The sequence below is a fragment of the Toxotes jaculatrix genome, chromosome 18, assembly GCF_017976425.1.
Source record: "Toxotes jaculatrix isolate fToxJac2 chromosome 18, fToxJac2.pri, whole genome shotgun sequence".
Lineage (NCBI taxonomy): Eukaryota > Metazoa > Chordata > Actinopteri > Toxotidae > Toxotes > Toxotes jaculatrix.
The window spans coordinates 5,266,632-5,282,204 of NC_054411.1; the positions used below are offsets into that span (position 1 = coordinate 5,266,632).

A 15,573-nucleotide genomic window follows, 5' to 3' on the forward strand; every position below is an offset into this window, starting at 1 on the left:
TGAGAGGACAAGCAGGCAGCGCTGGGTAAATGCTTAGATTTGCATTTCTGTGTACAAACAGAAGACAAATAGCCCTGTGAAAGCGAGGGAGGTGCATAAACCTCCCTCCTGGGTTTCAGCTGGTGAACAAATCAGAACAAATACATCGTACACTTGCGCATGTGTACCGTGTGCTGATGTGTGCCCTGTCAGTTGCAGAGAGCAAAGACTCTGCTCAATCTGCCTTTACGTTAGTGTATATGGATTTGAAAAACTGACTAACTCTGCAGAGCAATGACTCAAATTATGTTGCTTAGAGCAAAAGCAAAACTCTTCACTTAAATTTCTTTTTTTTTTTTTTTTTTTGTCAGGGCAAGTTCAATGTCACTATCAAAATACTGATAACCCATTTACAAAGAAGAAAATATAACAAAATAAAAACATTCCACTGTTAAAATGACTTCATACAGTAGCATATTATTTAAATCTGTTCAAAATCAACTGGAAATGCATGCACAATGTGAGTGAACGTTACTTCTTCTTTTTTTTTTCACAATACTGTAACATTGTAGGTTTTGCATTATACCTAGCCTGTTTTACAAACACTTATGGACACAAATAAAACTAAGAGAAGTCACGGACGTGCATGCTCTCATGCTGAAAAGAAAAAAAAAAATCACAACCATTATTAACACATTTCACATTACAGCTATCTGAAACCAAAGAGAAATGAATGGAATTAAACCATGAAAAATGTCAATGCAAGTGGGAGGCAGGGTTCATTTGGTGTTGTCGCAGGTTAAAAGGTCAAGGGTCATGACTGTTGGCCACCCCACTGGCTCTCCACAGGCCTCCGGAGGAGCTCCTCTACATGCCTCGCCACGTCCATGGTGTCATCCAGGTCGAAGTCTCCATCCGTGTCCAACATAGAGTCACTTCTGCCATAGGACACAAAGAGGAGCCACCCACACTCAGACAAGCTGGCAGCACATTACCAAAAAACAGCCAAGAGCAACAAGACACTCTTTACACACACAAAATGCACACACACACACACACATATACACACACACACACACTCACACAGAGCAGCTCATATGTTCAAAGGACTTGTTGACTCACATAGGGTATATGCCATAGGTGTGAGCGTGACTGACAGGTGCTGGGGATGCGCCGTGATCCATATAGGTTGGATTCCCGCTTGTAGGGTCTGGATTGGCTGTAGCAAACCTGCACACACACACACACACACACACACACACACACACACACACACACACACACACACACACACCCAAGATACAAGCCTATGAGTCCACGTTCAGCAGTTGCCTAAGCAACTACACTCAGCGTGTTTTCCAGGCCCTGCTGCATCATTATGGTCATTCTCTGTGCTGCGGAGGAACCAAGTGCGGAGACAGGCAGGGAGCGGGGCTCGCTAACTAACAAGCCTAACTCTAATGATGAGCGGAAGACAAGCTCGCTCAGGAACCCTGGCCATCCTTAATTGGCCTCCTCCAACTGTAACAGCCAACTAATAGCTGATCTGAATTCAGGGTCCAATATTTAGTGATTAACTAAATGTTGCCACAGAGGAAAACCTGGTGGGCGGACAGCAGAGGAAGAAGAGAGGAGAGAGAGAAAGAGAGAGGAGGAATGGAAGAACAGGGGGAAAGACAAATAGAAAGCTTGATACTTACTCGGGCACCACTTGTTTGATCTGTGGTTTCACATAGCCGTCCACTGCTTTGGCTTTAAAACAAACAAGCACAGGGAGAGTGAATGACTGACAATTCCTTGCAGTTACTCCACTAAAATCAAGACATCTCTTTGTTACAGAGGTTTCGCTGCTGTGATATTACATTTTGAAAGTAACAATAGCCAACTGGTGCACACAGTAGGTTGCTTACAGAGAGGCGGGGTGTAATATTTGGAGAAAACCTCATCTTTGGGTCTGTCGGGGTAGAGGAACAGGAGGTGATTGAGATCGCTGATGCGGTCAGCCAGGGAGCGAATGGAGAAGTCTTTGGTTGTGTAGGGCATGAGGTTCCAAACCATTCTCTCACCTGGAGAAACACAGCATGCAGACCACAGTATCAGCAATAAAATCAATATAATCTCCTTTTGTCGTAATCTGGTACTAAAGGTAAGATGAATGTGATGTCCCTGTTTCTACTGAGTCTCTTTTATTTTTGTGTATAAACCGTTTGGTCATAAAATCAGGACTCAGGTTGAGTTGAATGGGATGCCCAAATTGCTCTGTGTCTTCTGTGTGTGTGACTTAGTTTGCTAACATTTTATGAATGAGAGCTTGCTGAGTCAAGCATCTGCTGCAGTCAGTTTGCGTTTTTTCTCTCTGCCCCATAGTGGCCAAAAATGGCACAATTCAGTTTTAATTTAGCAAAAAAGAGAACAAGGAGCCACAAATTCCATCCTGTTGATTTAGTCAGAAATTTATGCTATCTCAAATTTGGTGCCGTAACGAGCGTTTGCGTCATACCTGCTTTGTTAGGATTTTCTGCCACCCAGGCTATTGTAATCCCTCCGATCTCAGAGTCACTAAAGCGCAGAAGGAAAGTACCATTGGGTTTGGACATCAGCATGTCCTGAGCCTGCTGCTTGTTCACGAAGCCCAAGATGGCTCTAAAAAAGAGAAGAGAGATAGATATATAGAAAAAGACGAAAAAAATTGTCATGTGCGTTCCCTCACCACCTTTCTCCTTAATTTCAATCGCGGTTTTACTGGCGAGAGCAGGTCTGGCTCCCCAGGTTGCCATGGAAAATCATGAAAGTGAACCACTGCCTGAGTTGTCAAGACTGACAAAATGGGGAGAGGAAAACATTTACTTTTACAGAACGTGTAGTCCTGCTGTCAAAATGAAAAAAGAGAGGTAGTACTTTTTATTTTTTCTGTTCTGACACATCATGAGATCACAACATTTTTCAGCCAGACTGAAAAAATAAAAAAAACCTCTGCAGTTTCCTTACCCGTCATTCCAGTGTGGTTTGAGATGCTTTTTTGTGAGTTCCATCACACCATCAAACCATTGCCAAAATGTGAAGTTTCTCCCTGGCAGGCTTTCCTGAAGAGAAAAGGGGGTTTGGGGAAAATATTTTTAAACAAGCACACAGACATGTACATTGTTTAAAAGGTTTATAGACCATCCTGTTGACCAACCAGTCCATAAATACAGAGCAAAACATGTCATCATCCCAATTGTATTTAACAACTGTATAGCTGAATGTGTACATGTTGTATATCTGAGAAGGAGGAAAAAGAGGACAGGGTGAAACTGCATGTATGTGTGCAGCCTATAAGTCTGTGAAGCGGCTGAACCTTGATGTTCCTGTAATCTAATGAGACTGATGGTGTGTGGTGAATGTGAGTGCGTTTTTCTGCCATCGCCAGCTGCTTTGAGCCAGAAAATGAGGCCTCCAGCCTTTCAGTGTGTGGACAAACAAGCCCATTAAGATGAAGACCTGGCTACCAATGAGGCGTTCTCACTCAAGTCGGCTACAGAATAGGGCTGTAGGCACATGGCAAATGGAGCAAGAACTATTTCTATGTATGAATAACCAATAGTAAATCAGTCCGTGGAGAATATGCATGTGGGTGAAATGGCTTACTGAAACTGGCCTGCGGGCATTTTAAAAATGCAAAGAGCAGAAAACCCTCTCTAAGTGTAGCATGAGAGAAAACTATACATTAATATGATAATTAGTATGTTCTTTATAAAAGCTGTGTATTTGTATTCACAGGAAAGAAACTGGTACTGACCCTGTTAAACTGTGACCAGGTCATAGTCATGTTGCGGTAGTCTTCAGGGTTGTTGCTGGAGATGCTGAAGGCCTTTTGAGCCAGGAAGACCAGGTTCTCCTCGGACAGGCCTCGGTTACTCTGCACCTCAGCCTTGTACTTCATGTTGATGGCATCACACAGCTGAGGCCAAAGAACTTTATCTGGCACGAGGAAAGGCACCCGTCCCTGTACATGCAGAGAAGACAGCAGAAGATTTACATGAGCTTCACTGAAGGAAGAAAGGCAGCAGCAGAATGAAAAATGCAGTCAAAGATAACGTGCAAAGATGAGCCCATAAAGAAGTGCACACGCTGCTATTTCCACAATAACACAATATTGCTTTATTGTTTCTGCAAGGTCTAACACAAATTTTATTAAAGAGTTTGACACCAAAGGATGATTTCACTTTCAATTGCAAACTACATGCAAACTTGAAGCCTCCAGCACTCACAAAAATAATTAAAATAATTTTTAACAAGGTAACTGATTTTTTTGTGTGTGAATGCCAAATCTGACAAAAAGATAAATCATCAGAATTATTATTTTGTTTATTAAGAAAATGTACATTAACAAAACCTTAAAATGTACTGCGCACGGCTGCATTATAGTGTGTTATAAACCATTTATTCCATTTTTATACTTTTCTGAACTGCTCATACTGCTTATAAATGCTAAATAGAGAGACTTAAAGTAAAGTGTTAATAATGAATAAAGATACATTTAACACACAAAATTGGAAACTTTATGAGATAGGTGTTTCTGGAATATTTTAATGTTTTGAACAGGCACGAACACGCACCCCCCCCCCAAAACACACACACACACAAGCAATTACTCACCGGCTCTGCAAAAGCGTTGTCCCACAACACGGTTGCTGTGGCATTATTGTCCTGGCTACCATGAACGATCACCACTACAGGAAGTGATAATGTCTGTTCAGAGAGAGAAGGGAGGCCATCAGTGCACTGCAAAACAACACAACCTTCATAGTAGTTCTATAAGATTCTATAAGATATTCTAAGGGACCATTAAAGGGACATTTTCAAACCGCTGGGAAAAAGACAAGTACTTGGAAACAAGTATGTCACAGTATGTGTAAGAGTGGATGCTCAAGGTCTTGTCCCTTAAGCTTACAAATGAACAGATACCTATTATTGCAGCAGTATGTTGCTACTGTTATTGAAGTGAGGATCAGTATGTTTGTGTGCCACGGATAATGTAATCTTTTCTTCCGCCCTGTCTGTCTGGGCCCGCTTACCTTCACTTGAAAGACAAGCTCATTGCCTCCAACACTAAACTGGGACTCGAACAGAATGGTGAACTTCTCCTCTGTGACAGACTCTGCTCCTCGCCTGTCCGATCGCTTGATCCTCTTCAAAGACTACATGAAAGATGACATGTGAGACAATGAGGAATACTGTGTATACTGCACATTTTGCCGAAGTAGTTAGGCACACATCATACACACCGTACATGCATGGATAATTCACACTACATGTACATGGCTGACATGTAAATAATCCATGGAGGGCTCTGGGGATTGTTGCTAACAACATGTGTGATGCAGAGAGAGGCTCTACTGATGCTGCACACTGATCCTCCAAAGCATTGCTGAGTTGCCATGGGTATGTGCATATGTTCGGTACATACTCTACTGTAATTCCCACACTGCACAGTCACTAGACAATGGCACTGGCTGATGCCATGTGGCTCAGCGGTGTTGTTTCTAAATTCTGCTAGGTGCCAGTAGATTTTATTGAAATGTTATTTCAATATACTGTCACTTTAGTCTAGAAATCCTGAAACTAAAGGAACTGCATTAGTAACAAGTGAAGCTTTCTCAGCCCAAGAGGATATATTTTAATTTTTTACAGGAAAATATTCCTTTAAATGATTTATAGATTTTTGCCTTAGATTTCCTAAAGTACTAATGGACAAAATTAGTTCTCTAATGCAGATTCAGGGACAGGATAAGTTTAAAAATACATTATATACATACACTGACGGTAAATGGGGACAAGGTTGAAATGTGGATATTTATGGTTTAATGTAAATTCTGCAGGCACTTTCTGTGGCCATGAAAGTCACTGCATTTCCTGCTGCTTCCATAAGAGACAATTCATCTACTCACGTACACCGCAAAGCCCCACTCACCATGTTCCTGAAGTGGGCACTGAGAGTGCCTGTAGTCTGGTGGTACTCCATCACACAGTTATTGTTGAGAATTTCTCCACTGCTGTCACTGACGGAGAGAGACAATCAAGGAGTCAATTAGCTGTACAGTCTGCTGTGACGCACTTGAGTGCTGAGTATTCTATTCTTCTCAGAACAAATTAAAACAAAATGATGCTCGTTTGGACGGCAGAAGCAGAGTGAAAAACTCATTTTCTATATAACTACCTCCTTCTCTATCTTCTCTACATGAGAAAACAGCAAGCAGATGTGCCTGGGCCGCGGATTGGTGCTGCACTAAGTGGTTTAAATGAGAAACAGGGGATGATGGCTGAGCTGTTGAATTGCTCGCCCATTTCACCACTGGCTGCCTGGCTGACCTACAGTCCTAGAAGGTTTCTATTAGTCAGGAGGAATGTGGACCAAGGCTGTGGAACAGGCTAAATGTGGATTCTGCATCCACACCATAGATTCCTCTGAGGCATTGTTGAAGTTCCAGCCATGTCTCTGTGGTGAGGTCTGAAAAACACACTAGGCCAGAATTCATCCTGGGATCCAGTAATCCTTCTAGAAAACTAAGACTCCTTGTCTTAATGGTGCCATGGTAGCTCAATGCAGTGTCCCCACTAAAGGAACTGGGGATACTAAAAATATGCACACAAAGAAAGCAGATGGGGCACATGGTGCTACAATTTGAAAGCACTTGCATGTGTCACCTCTTGAAATACCTGCTTCTGAATTTTCTGTATTCATTTGAAAAAAATGTCCTTCTATGATCATTTTTAAATCCACACTGATAAATGAAGCACTGGACTTACTTCCTTGTGTTCTCATTCTTCAGCAGGGCCTTGGCTTGCTGTTCACTAATGATGGTTGCTTTGACCTGCGGAGGGTTCATGTGCACGTTCAACTTCCCTCCCACTAAGAGCCGAACTGTAGCGGCAAACTTGGTTTGGGTTTTTAACACCTGTGGAGGCTGTTTCTCGATGATGAAGGTGCTGCGGAGACAAAAAGGAGAGTTAGACTGAACGGCACAACAAAGTCTTGTTCATTAGGGGATAAAGAATAAGCTTCCACATAAAACCTGGATCTCAATAAACCTGGATCTCTGAATCTTAACTAAGACTGCATAAAGCTGCAAACAGATGCAATCAGCAACTGCAAACAATGCATGTTTAAAACATACAAAAGACTGCACAAATGTTTTATGAGGCATACAGTGTGTTTTGGTGTTGAATGCAAAATAACGAAAACTCTACAGGGTTTCTTTAAGCTCTACTGACCTGAAAATTTGAACATCAGTGAAAATGAGAACATTAGCCTCTGAAAATGTCCTTAATTGTAATTAATTGCACACAAGTGGAAGGTCATGAAAGCAATCACTGTTCGGTAAACCAACACGGTTAACAATTACTTTCTTCTGACGATGTTTGTCTGCTTCTCTGTTTGGCTATCTTCTGAATTTCACATTAACACAAGAAGAGGGCAGGGAGTGAAACGACAACAAACCCAACCTAATAATTAAGCCTGCAGGCAAAGACGGAGCCTGGAATCAACACACATACTGTTGTTATGAGCCTTCAAGCCCTCTGGTCTGTAGCTGAACTAAGTGGTGATGAGGAGACAACACTCTCCCATTCCCTGCCTGGAACCTCCTGGGGCTTCAGGGGAATATATAGAGGATGTTGTTGAGGAAACAACCTGTGTTTGTACTGTGTGTGATAACAGTGAATTACTGTCTGCTCACAGGCTTGTCTGTAGCCAATCAGAAATCACTGTGACAGTCACATGGCTTCTGAACGTGTCGTGGGTCCGTGCAGAGACAATCTTCTAGGAAAGTGGGAGAGGATGCTGTCAAAAACTTTAGATTACTTCCTGTCCAGAAAGGCTGGAGGGCTAAAAGACCCTGTCAGATGTGCCGTTGGGGCCAAAAATAATGTACTGAAACAAGCTGTATGTGTTCTTGTTTTCCTTCAATCCCTCGCACACTACGTGCTCTGTGTCTCTGCAGATTTCTTTAGGTGCATTCAACTAACGTCTTTTGCCTCTGGGCACATTTGCTTTCACTGTTGACTCGTTCTCATTTCGTTCTTCACCCTCCTCCTCCACCACGTCAGGGCTCCTCCTCTCCTCCTCCACCCATGTCTCAATCTGTACTGATGGGGTTCGGACGATGGCTGGATAATGTAATGTGTTAAATGCGACCTCTGGCTGACCAGAGAGGCTTGCTTTCGGCTCAGATTCTAACACATTTAGACAGGATACACACTTAATATAAATAACGTAATATAAATAAACATACTCGGATGTTCTTTCAATAAATTAATTCTGCAGCCACTGATCCCATCATCACTGCAGGTGTAATTCTCACTTGCACCAAGATAAACCCAAACCAATCTGGCTTTAAAGTTATAACCCTAAAGATTATAACTAATTAATACGATTAGTAAGATTTTCACGAAATCAAACCCTGTTTTTGATATGATTTATGGTCGACATATTTTCTGCAATAGTCATTCAAGGTTTTTACATTTTGTAATTATCTATATAGTAGTTTTCATTGTTAGTGGTGGAGTTGGTCATTCCCATGCCAAGACATGCACAAGGCATTCACAGGAAACGATACAGCATATAACGCAGTGTAATTTCAATAACAGCCTCATTACTAATGGCTTATTCTCTTTACACCGTATCAGAGCTGTATTAAGTCACTGCTAATGCAAACAGAACATTCTGCATGACACATGGGGTGGCTTTTATTGTGAAGAACAGAAAACACTGTTACCATGGTACCCTCAGGTGTCACCAAATCAACCAGGACTGAAATTATAAGGATTACGACTGAACTTTAACAACTCTTGATCTAAATTGAAACGTTTTGCAAATGTTCTTTACTGATCATATGGTAAGCACTGAGTCCAGAGAACACAAGCAAACAGACACACACACACTCTCTACAGTCATATTCAACAGCTTCCTTCATGTGGATTGAACCATTAGATGGATAAACTGAATGCCTGAGTAATTGAGTTTTAGTAATAGATAATATCTCTCTGTTGGCCACAAAAGCAACTAAGGTTGTGTAAGTCGGATTTACTTCCATGAAGGCCAGCAGTGAGTGCTAGAAAGGGCAATGCCTCAATGTACATCACACACCCACACGCTTACACTCATACTTATACTGAAGTACTTATATTAAAGCTATTCTGACCTCCATTCATTCCCTTAAATCAGAGTTTTCAATCACGATTCAGTCATTAGAAATACAGATAAAAAACACACGCACTCACCTGGTAACCAGTGCAGAAATGATATCCGTGATAGTGCTGTTTAGTTCGTTGAGTAGCTCTTCAATGGGACCAGGGATGGGCAGCTGTTGTCTGAGGTGCTCTGCCCTCCGAATCTGTTGCCTGTTCTGCCAGATAGTTTCTGCCAACTTCTCACACCTGACACACACACACAAAAACTCTCACAAGTAAGATTTAGGCCTAATCCCTGAATGGATAGTGAAGTTTTGGGGGTTCTTTTGCCAAAAAAACACAAACAGAAGACCAGGCAGAAAATAAGGGATTAGAAGATGTCAGTGTATGTCTGGCTATGTCTTTCTTTTTCGGAGCCAATAAACCTTGGAAATACACCCAGTGGTTGTCAATTTCAAGCTCATAAACCTGTGACCCTTTGTTTTGTTTGGGAGTCTAGTGGCTGTGATCTTGATGGGAGGCAGAAAAGAATTCACCAGGACTGCAGGATGTCCAGGCCTCCCTCTGGTGGGCCCCCGTTGCCTGCCAGCTGTTGCCGTCTCTTCCACTGGATCAGCTCGTCATCCAGAATGATGGTCTGCTGCTTCCTCAACAGCTGCAGTGTTTTCTGGTGCTTCTCTGCCAGGTCCTACGCACAAAAAGACAACACGTTTTTCATTTTTGCTTTATAGAGAGGTTGACTTTCGATCGAAAATTCATGCCCTTACACACATTAATGGAAGAAACAAAAGTCATATGTTTCACATGTCTGTACATGAAAAAGTGTGTTTTTATGGAGTGTGTGTTTGTGTCTTACCAGTCTGTATTTCTGTAGTGTGTTGGCCTCTCTGGTCAGCCATGTCTCCACAGTGGCTCTCTTGCTGAGAAGGGCAGGCTCCCGTAGCTGTCGGTCAGCAGGGGGCAGCGTGGCCAGGCTGGTCAGCTGAGCTGGGGGGTGGGGCAGGGATGGTTAGTGCCATCCAAAGGGGGGAGGGGGTGGGGATGAGTTAGAGATGGAGGAAGGAAAAGAGAGATGAAGTAAAAACCTCTAACCTGCGCACATACACTGTACATTATCCCCTGAAAGGAATGATGATTTACTCAGGAGAACCTCCTCTAGCATAACAGAGGTATTATAGGAGCTAGGTGTTGTTTTCCAAATGATGCAACATATATGCAGAGGTTGCTGGGTTGTGGAAGCTCGGGTTATTATATTTTCCATTGCTGATTCAAAGGAGGCAGGATAATATTTCACACTGCTGTCCAATGTATGTGGAATGATTTTTATAGAGTTTCACACCTTTATGTTTCAAAGCTACGACACTGACTATGCTCAAACATACACACTTCAGTTTCATTTTTTATTATATTTTCTATCAATCAATTAATAATTTAGCTTTCAGTAGTGAAAAATGCCCAGATGATATCTGTTGTTGATGACTAATTTTCTGTTTCAGCACTGCCTCCACCCATCCGACTTGACAGTCTAGTCAGTAAAAGCATTAATTCTTGCGTTACTGCAGAGAAGCATTAACAAGATGTAAATGTTCTGGTCTCACCCTGGATGCGGAGGCTCTCCTGGTACTGGATGATGAAGTACTCCTGGTTGTGCTGAAGTTTGCGCAGATCGTTCTCAGTGTCGCTGGTCATCAGACGAAGCTCCTCAAAAGCTTGGTTGATCTGTTGGTATTTCTGAGACATGCTGTCCATCATCCCGCCCACCGGAGAGCTCGACTGTCAATTATAAAGTGTGATTGAGAGATAGGCGCAGAGAGAGATGGAGAAATGGTTTGAGAACAGTAACTGGTGAGGCTGGTTTTCCATTGGATGGTGCATGGCTTGTAAATTGTCTGAATTGTCTGTCATTGGATTGTTTATGATAGTTGTTAAGGGAAATGGCTGGCCACTGTTGAACTGAGAGCTGAGCTACCAGGGATATCCCTGGGGGATGGAGCAGGGATAGAAAATTAAGCTGGACATGATACATTGACCCCTGTGTGTGGCAGTTGGGCTATTTGACTGTAAAATCCCCAGTGACCACAAGCAAAGTGGGAACACTGCAAATAGAGAGGGAGGAAATGCATTTGCTTATCATCCTCAGGCAGACTGCATGGTCAGTTAAAGCTCTGAACAAAAGTACTACAGTGCCTAAAGGTTCAGACTAAACAGGGTGGAATTCAATAAGCCTAAATATGCATTCCACTAATAGAAAAGGCATGTTGTGACTGGAAATCAATTCACCCCAGGAGCTGCTGAGAGTCAGATGTTTTACGCACTGCTGGCTTTATGGTTTTATAACTCGGTGCTTGTTATAAACCGTGAAATATCTGACATACATTTTTGACTTCCCTCCATATTGCAGTGTTGCAGTGGAGAAATACAAAGTACATTTTACAGCACGACTAAATAAGCGTGAGTGTCCGTAGGCATCACATTTTCAATAATCCGAGGGGATCTGCAGACTTTGGGAGATGAATGGAGGAAAGAGCAGTTACCCAATTACTGAATCTCTGAATCAGTCACCATCATGTAGTTAAGCTTCTGTTTGTGTTTGTGTGCAGGCTTTGTACAGGCTGTGAAATGAATAATGCATGGAGAAGCCACAGGTGTTTGCAAGTTCATATTTCAGTGAGGATGTCGATGTGCAGATAAAGGTGTGCACATGGTGTCAGCCTGCGTGTGTATTTCACAGCACACACATGCATCCCACTTACATTTGTAGCCTCTCTGACGAGCCGCTGCTCTGTGTAGAGGATGTGTTTGATGCATCGGACCAGCTCCAGAGGACAGCGGTCATACGTGCTCTGAAAGACAAGGACCACATGTGCTGTGTTAAGGCCTGTTAGCCCCTGACGAGTGGAGCAGCCGCTGGACACAGGACTCACCAATTTAGTCACATCAAGGAAGCTCGCTAAGTTCTAGAGCCAATGCTGGAGACACACTAAAACCCATTAGATGAACCTAATGAGACCCATCTCTGAAGCTCAGCACACTTAATATGGAGACGTGACTAATTAACACACACACCACCACACACACCAGAGCTGAGTGGTTTATGTGTTACAGTAATATTTTTTTGATGAGCAGTAACTAATTGCGGTTTCACTTTCAGTTTTAAAAATACTGTTATGAGTTGGTTGGTGATATTCTTGTTGTTTCCTGCTTCAAGTGGAGGAATAAAGCTTACAAGGAGACACTTTGTTAATAACACAACAGAAGAGAAAAGTAATATAAGCCATGCAGAAAACATTTTATGTCTCACACTCAGCCACACGTATACATGTCAACACACAAAACCATAGATGAAAAATAGAAAAAGTGTGGTAGGAATTTGGGTTTGCAGTTTCATTTAGCACAGCAAGCCCCCCTCACCCTGTTTCTCTGCCTGGTTTTGGGGAGGGGAGAAGACAAACAGAAGAACGGATCTGTGAGCAGAGAGCTCGATCATAAATAGCAGCGCTGGCTGGCTACCAAGGCCCTCACTTGGGTTGTCCTCTTGTTTTTCTCATGGTGGACACAACCTGTTCTTAAAACATTCTGTGCACCGTGTGCTCTCAGCACTTTTGCTCTCAGAATCTGACAAATGAAAGCACAGCTGATACGCATTCTAACAAATACAAACCACACTGGCCATAGTAACCTAACATATTAATTCAATTGCCCTCTCTGACTGCAAATCAAAGCAAGAAAATCACTTAATGAAACAGGCTATATGTACAAGACAAGGTGGCATTTTTCTCAGCTTTGTGGCCAGTGGCATGTGTGCCAAAAGATAAAACGAGTAAATTAAAAAGTAAAAGAGTAAAAGATTTACCTTGAGCTGGTTGGCGTAGTGTCCCAGTTTGATTTTGAGGAGGAAGCCATCTTCTCCCACCTGGTGCTCAGCCTTGTTCTGCAGCTCCTGTATCAGACTGTCCAGGAGGCGCTTGGCCTTGAACTCCTCCTGCGGGTTCTCTAGGTCTATGACATCCCTAAAAACATGCACACGCACGCACGCACACACACACACACACACACACACACACACACACATACACACACACACACACACATGCACATAGACACATATGAATACACACACATTATTAGTGAATGAACTCTAAGGTGTTGAAAAGACCAAACAAACAAGGGCAAAATAAAAGGAACTGTCCAGATATGCTCTGTTGGAAAAACATATAACACAAACATTTGTTCAGGCATGTGGGCATAACTGTACATACCCACGTATTCTGTTTGTGGTCAGGAGCAACTCACCAGAGCTGGCCCTCTATCCACTGGGACAGATAATGCCGCACCTCAATGGGGAAGTGCTGGCCATACAGAGACTGCATCTGGTGCAGAGCATCTCCCTGGAGCTGCTGGGCCTGGATCCACACTGCCATCTTCAACACCCTGGAGACGAAAAAAAAAGTGGTTGGTCATTTAATTAGAGAGCAGGGAACGAAGATTAAAGAAAAGAGTCAAAAAATGAAGCAATGTAAGGTGACAAGACAAAATCAGGTACGGTCACAGAACGTGAAGTAATTATGAAAATTTCACTTTCAAATGACAGTTTGCTAAACGTCCCACTCAAGCCCAGTCAAAGCGAATAAAACAAGAGTAAAAGTATGAGGAATCTTTTACAAATTCATTTCAGCTGACAAAAGTGACAGTTGCCAGCTGGAAAGTAAAAAAAAACTGGTTCTGTCTACCTCTGTGTGAAATCGAAGACCCATTGTTTAAAAAATTACTTGGCACTTTGAATGGTAAGTCTGTCAGCATATCATTGTGTATCAGTGTGCTTGTGCGAGGATGGAAAGCTTCACAGGGAAGAGGCAAACAGTCAGTTGTCTGGCTTTAAGAAAGGTTATACAGAAAAGGAAATAACCAATGTTTAAATTTTCAGGGAAATCCACATTGTGAATTGACTAAATCCACAATTAACTAAACCAAACTCCCTGAGAAACCAATGCAAGCTTACACAGTACACACTTGGTAAAACGAAACCTACAGCGTACAGCTGTTTTTGGTTTCTCTCCACGACAACAGCTCCAAGCCATAGTGGTTGAGCCGGTCGTGTGTCTTCACTCAGAACATGCTGAGGGCTTAAACAACAGCTCCACACTGAGTTTCACTGAGTCTCAGTTGCAAGGACTTTGTGTTGGGTCACTGCTACCTGTTTCCAGTCAACACACCCACTCACCCTTCTCAAAAGTGGCACAGTCACTGTCAGTAAAAGACTGAGCGATATGAGTACGCGGGAAGTTTGTGGTGTATGTATTTGTGTGTGTGTGTGTGTGTGTGTGTGTGTGTGCGCGCATGCGTGCGTGGTTGTAGGTGCTTGTGGTATCCATGGTTCTGCTTGACAGTGTGTGCATCTTTTGCCTGTCAACGTATATGTAATAAACAGACTAACAGGTCATCGTATGCAGAAAGGATGAGAAGACTGTTGATCTGCTTTATCCCTGTGTTTCTTTTTATCTCTTTCTCTCTTTCTCTCTCTCTCTCTCTCACTCTCTCTGGCTCCTTTCATTCGCTCATCAAACCTCTAGTTTACAACATCCACAATTCCCACAAGGCATTCCCTGTGTTGCTGCTGCTAATCTTGGAGAAAGTTCCCTCTTCTTATTTTAAAGGGTTATTTCCACTTGAAGAACAGAAGCCACTCAGCAACCGAAGTTTACAGTAATTTGGGACTGTTAGCATTATCATAGGTATTGTATTAAAAACAAACAAACAAACAAACAAACAAACAAACAAAAAAGGCCACTTCCCTGCGCAAAGAGAAACTGCATCAAATTGAAGAGGATCCCATGACTTGCACAAATGACCTTCAGTCGTCTGTCCAATGACGCCATGAGCCGGTTGGATAATAAATTAATTTAATGAAAAAGTCAAAAACCTTGTCACAAACATTTCTTCTCATCTGATCACCAGGCAACACATGTGCATGTGTGTGTGGCACAAATCAGCCCTCATAACTGCGCTCATATGCGTGTGCAAGCTCACCTACGATATGTGCACGTGTGTCTTGGTGAGATGAGCTGAGCCACTGCTTATGGCACTTGTGTTTGTAGACACTAATCCTGTGTGCCTAGGCTAATGCTCCTGCACTCATATCACTCTGAATAAGAACTTCAACCTTTGACCCTGCAGCTCGTTCTTATCCGCTGACTATGACACTGTCTAGAGCACGGACTTCGAAAAGCAGTCACAGTCACACATACTGCTACGACAGCAAACTGTCTCTAGTGTTTCCGTGAGCGGCTCACCTCTCCATGGAGCAAAAGCTTTGATCCATAAATCCTAACAGATGGTTTCAGTGAACTGTGTGTTTAAATCACACCAACCACACATGGCACACGATTTTAAGGGACTTGTCACACTGAAAGGGACTCTGTCTGT

The 15,573-nt window shown here is 42.7% G+C and overlaps 1 protein-coding gene across 2 annotated transcripts in view; it reads right to left on the reverse strand.

The window, feature by feature from the left end:
- Positions 1-500: 500 nt before the first annotated feature.
- The window catches only part of stat5a (signal transducer and activator of transcription 5a), a 46,554-nt gene continuing 31,481 nt past the window's right edge, over positions 501-15,573 (reverse strand). For both annotated transcript variants that reach the window (XM_041062152.1, XM_041062150.1), the window contains 18 exons: positions 13,444-13,581; positions 13,004-13,160; positions 11,904-11,993; positions 10,749-10,923; positions 10,007-10,137; positions 9,687-9,838; positions 9,241-9,396; positions 6,769-6,948; positions 5,933-6,020; positions 5,037-5,159; positions 4,618-4,710; positions 3,758-3,964; positions 2,968-3,062; positions 2,480-2,622; positions 1,890-2,045; positions 1,680-1,731; positions 1,102-1,209; positions 501-917 (listed from right to left, as the gene is read on the reverse strand). In XM_041062152.1, coding sequence (XP_040918086.1) covers positions 794-917; positions 1,102-1,209; positions 1,680-1,731; positions 1,890-2,045; positions 2,480-2,622; positions 2,968-3,062; positions 3,758-3,964; positions 4,618-4,710; positions 5,037-5,159; positions 5,933-6,020; positions 6,769-6,948; positions 9,241-9,396; positions 9,687-9,838; positions 10,007-10,137; positions 10,749-10,923; positions 11,904-11,993; positions 13,004-13,160; positions 13,444-13,571 — 2,358 coding nt within the window. In that variant the 5' untranslated portion in view covers positions 13,572-13,581 and the 3' untranslated portion in view covers positions 501-793. The remainder of the gene's footprint in view (positions 918-1,101; positions 1,210-1,679; positions 1,732-1,889; positions 2,046-2,479; positions 2,623-2,967; positions 3,063-3,757; positions 3,965-4,617; positions 4,711-5,036; positions 5,160-5,932; positions 6,021-6,768; positions 6,949-9,240; positions 9,397-9,686; positions 9,839-10,006; positions 10,138-10,748; positions 10,924-11,903; positions 11,994-13,003; positions 13,161-13,443; positions 13,582-15,573) is intronic.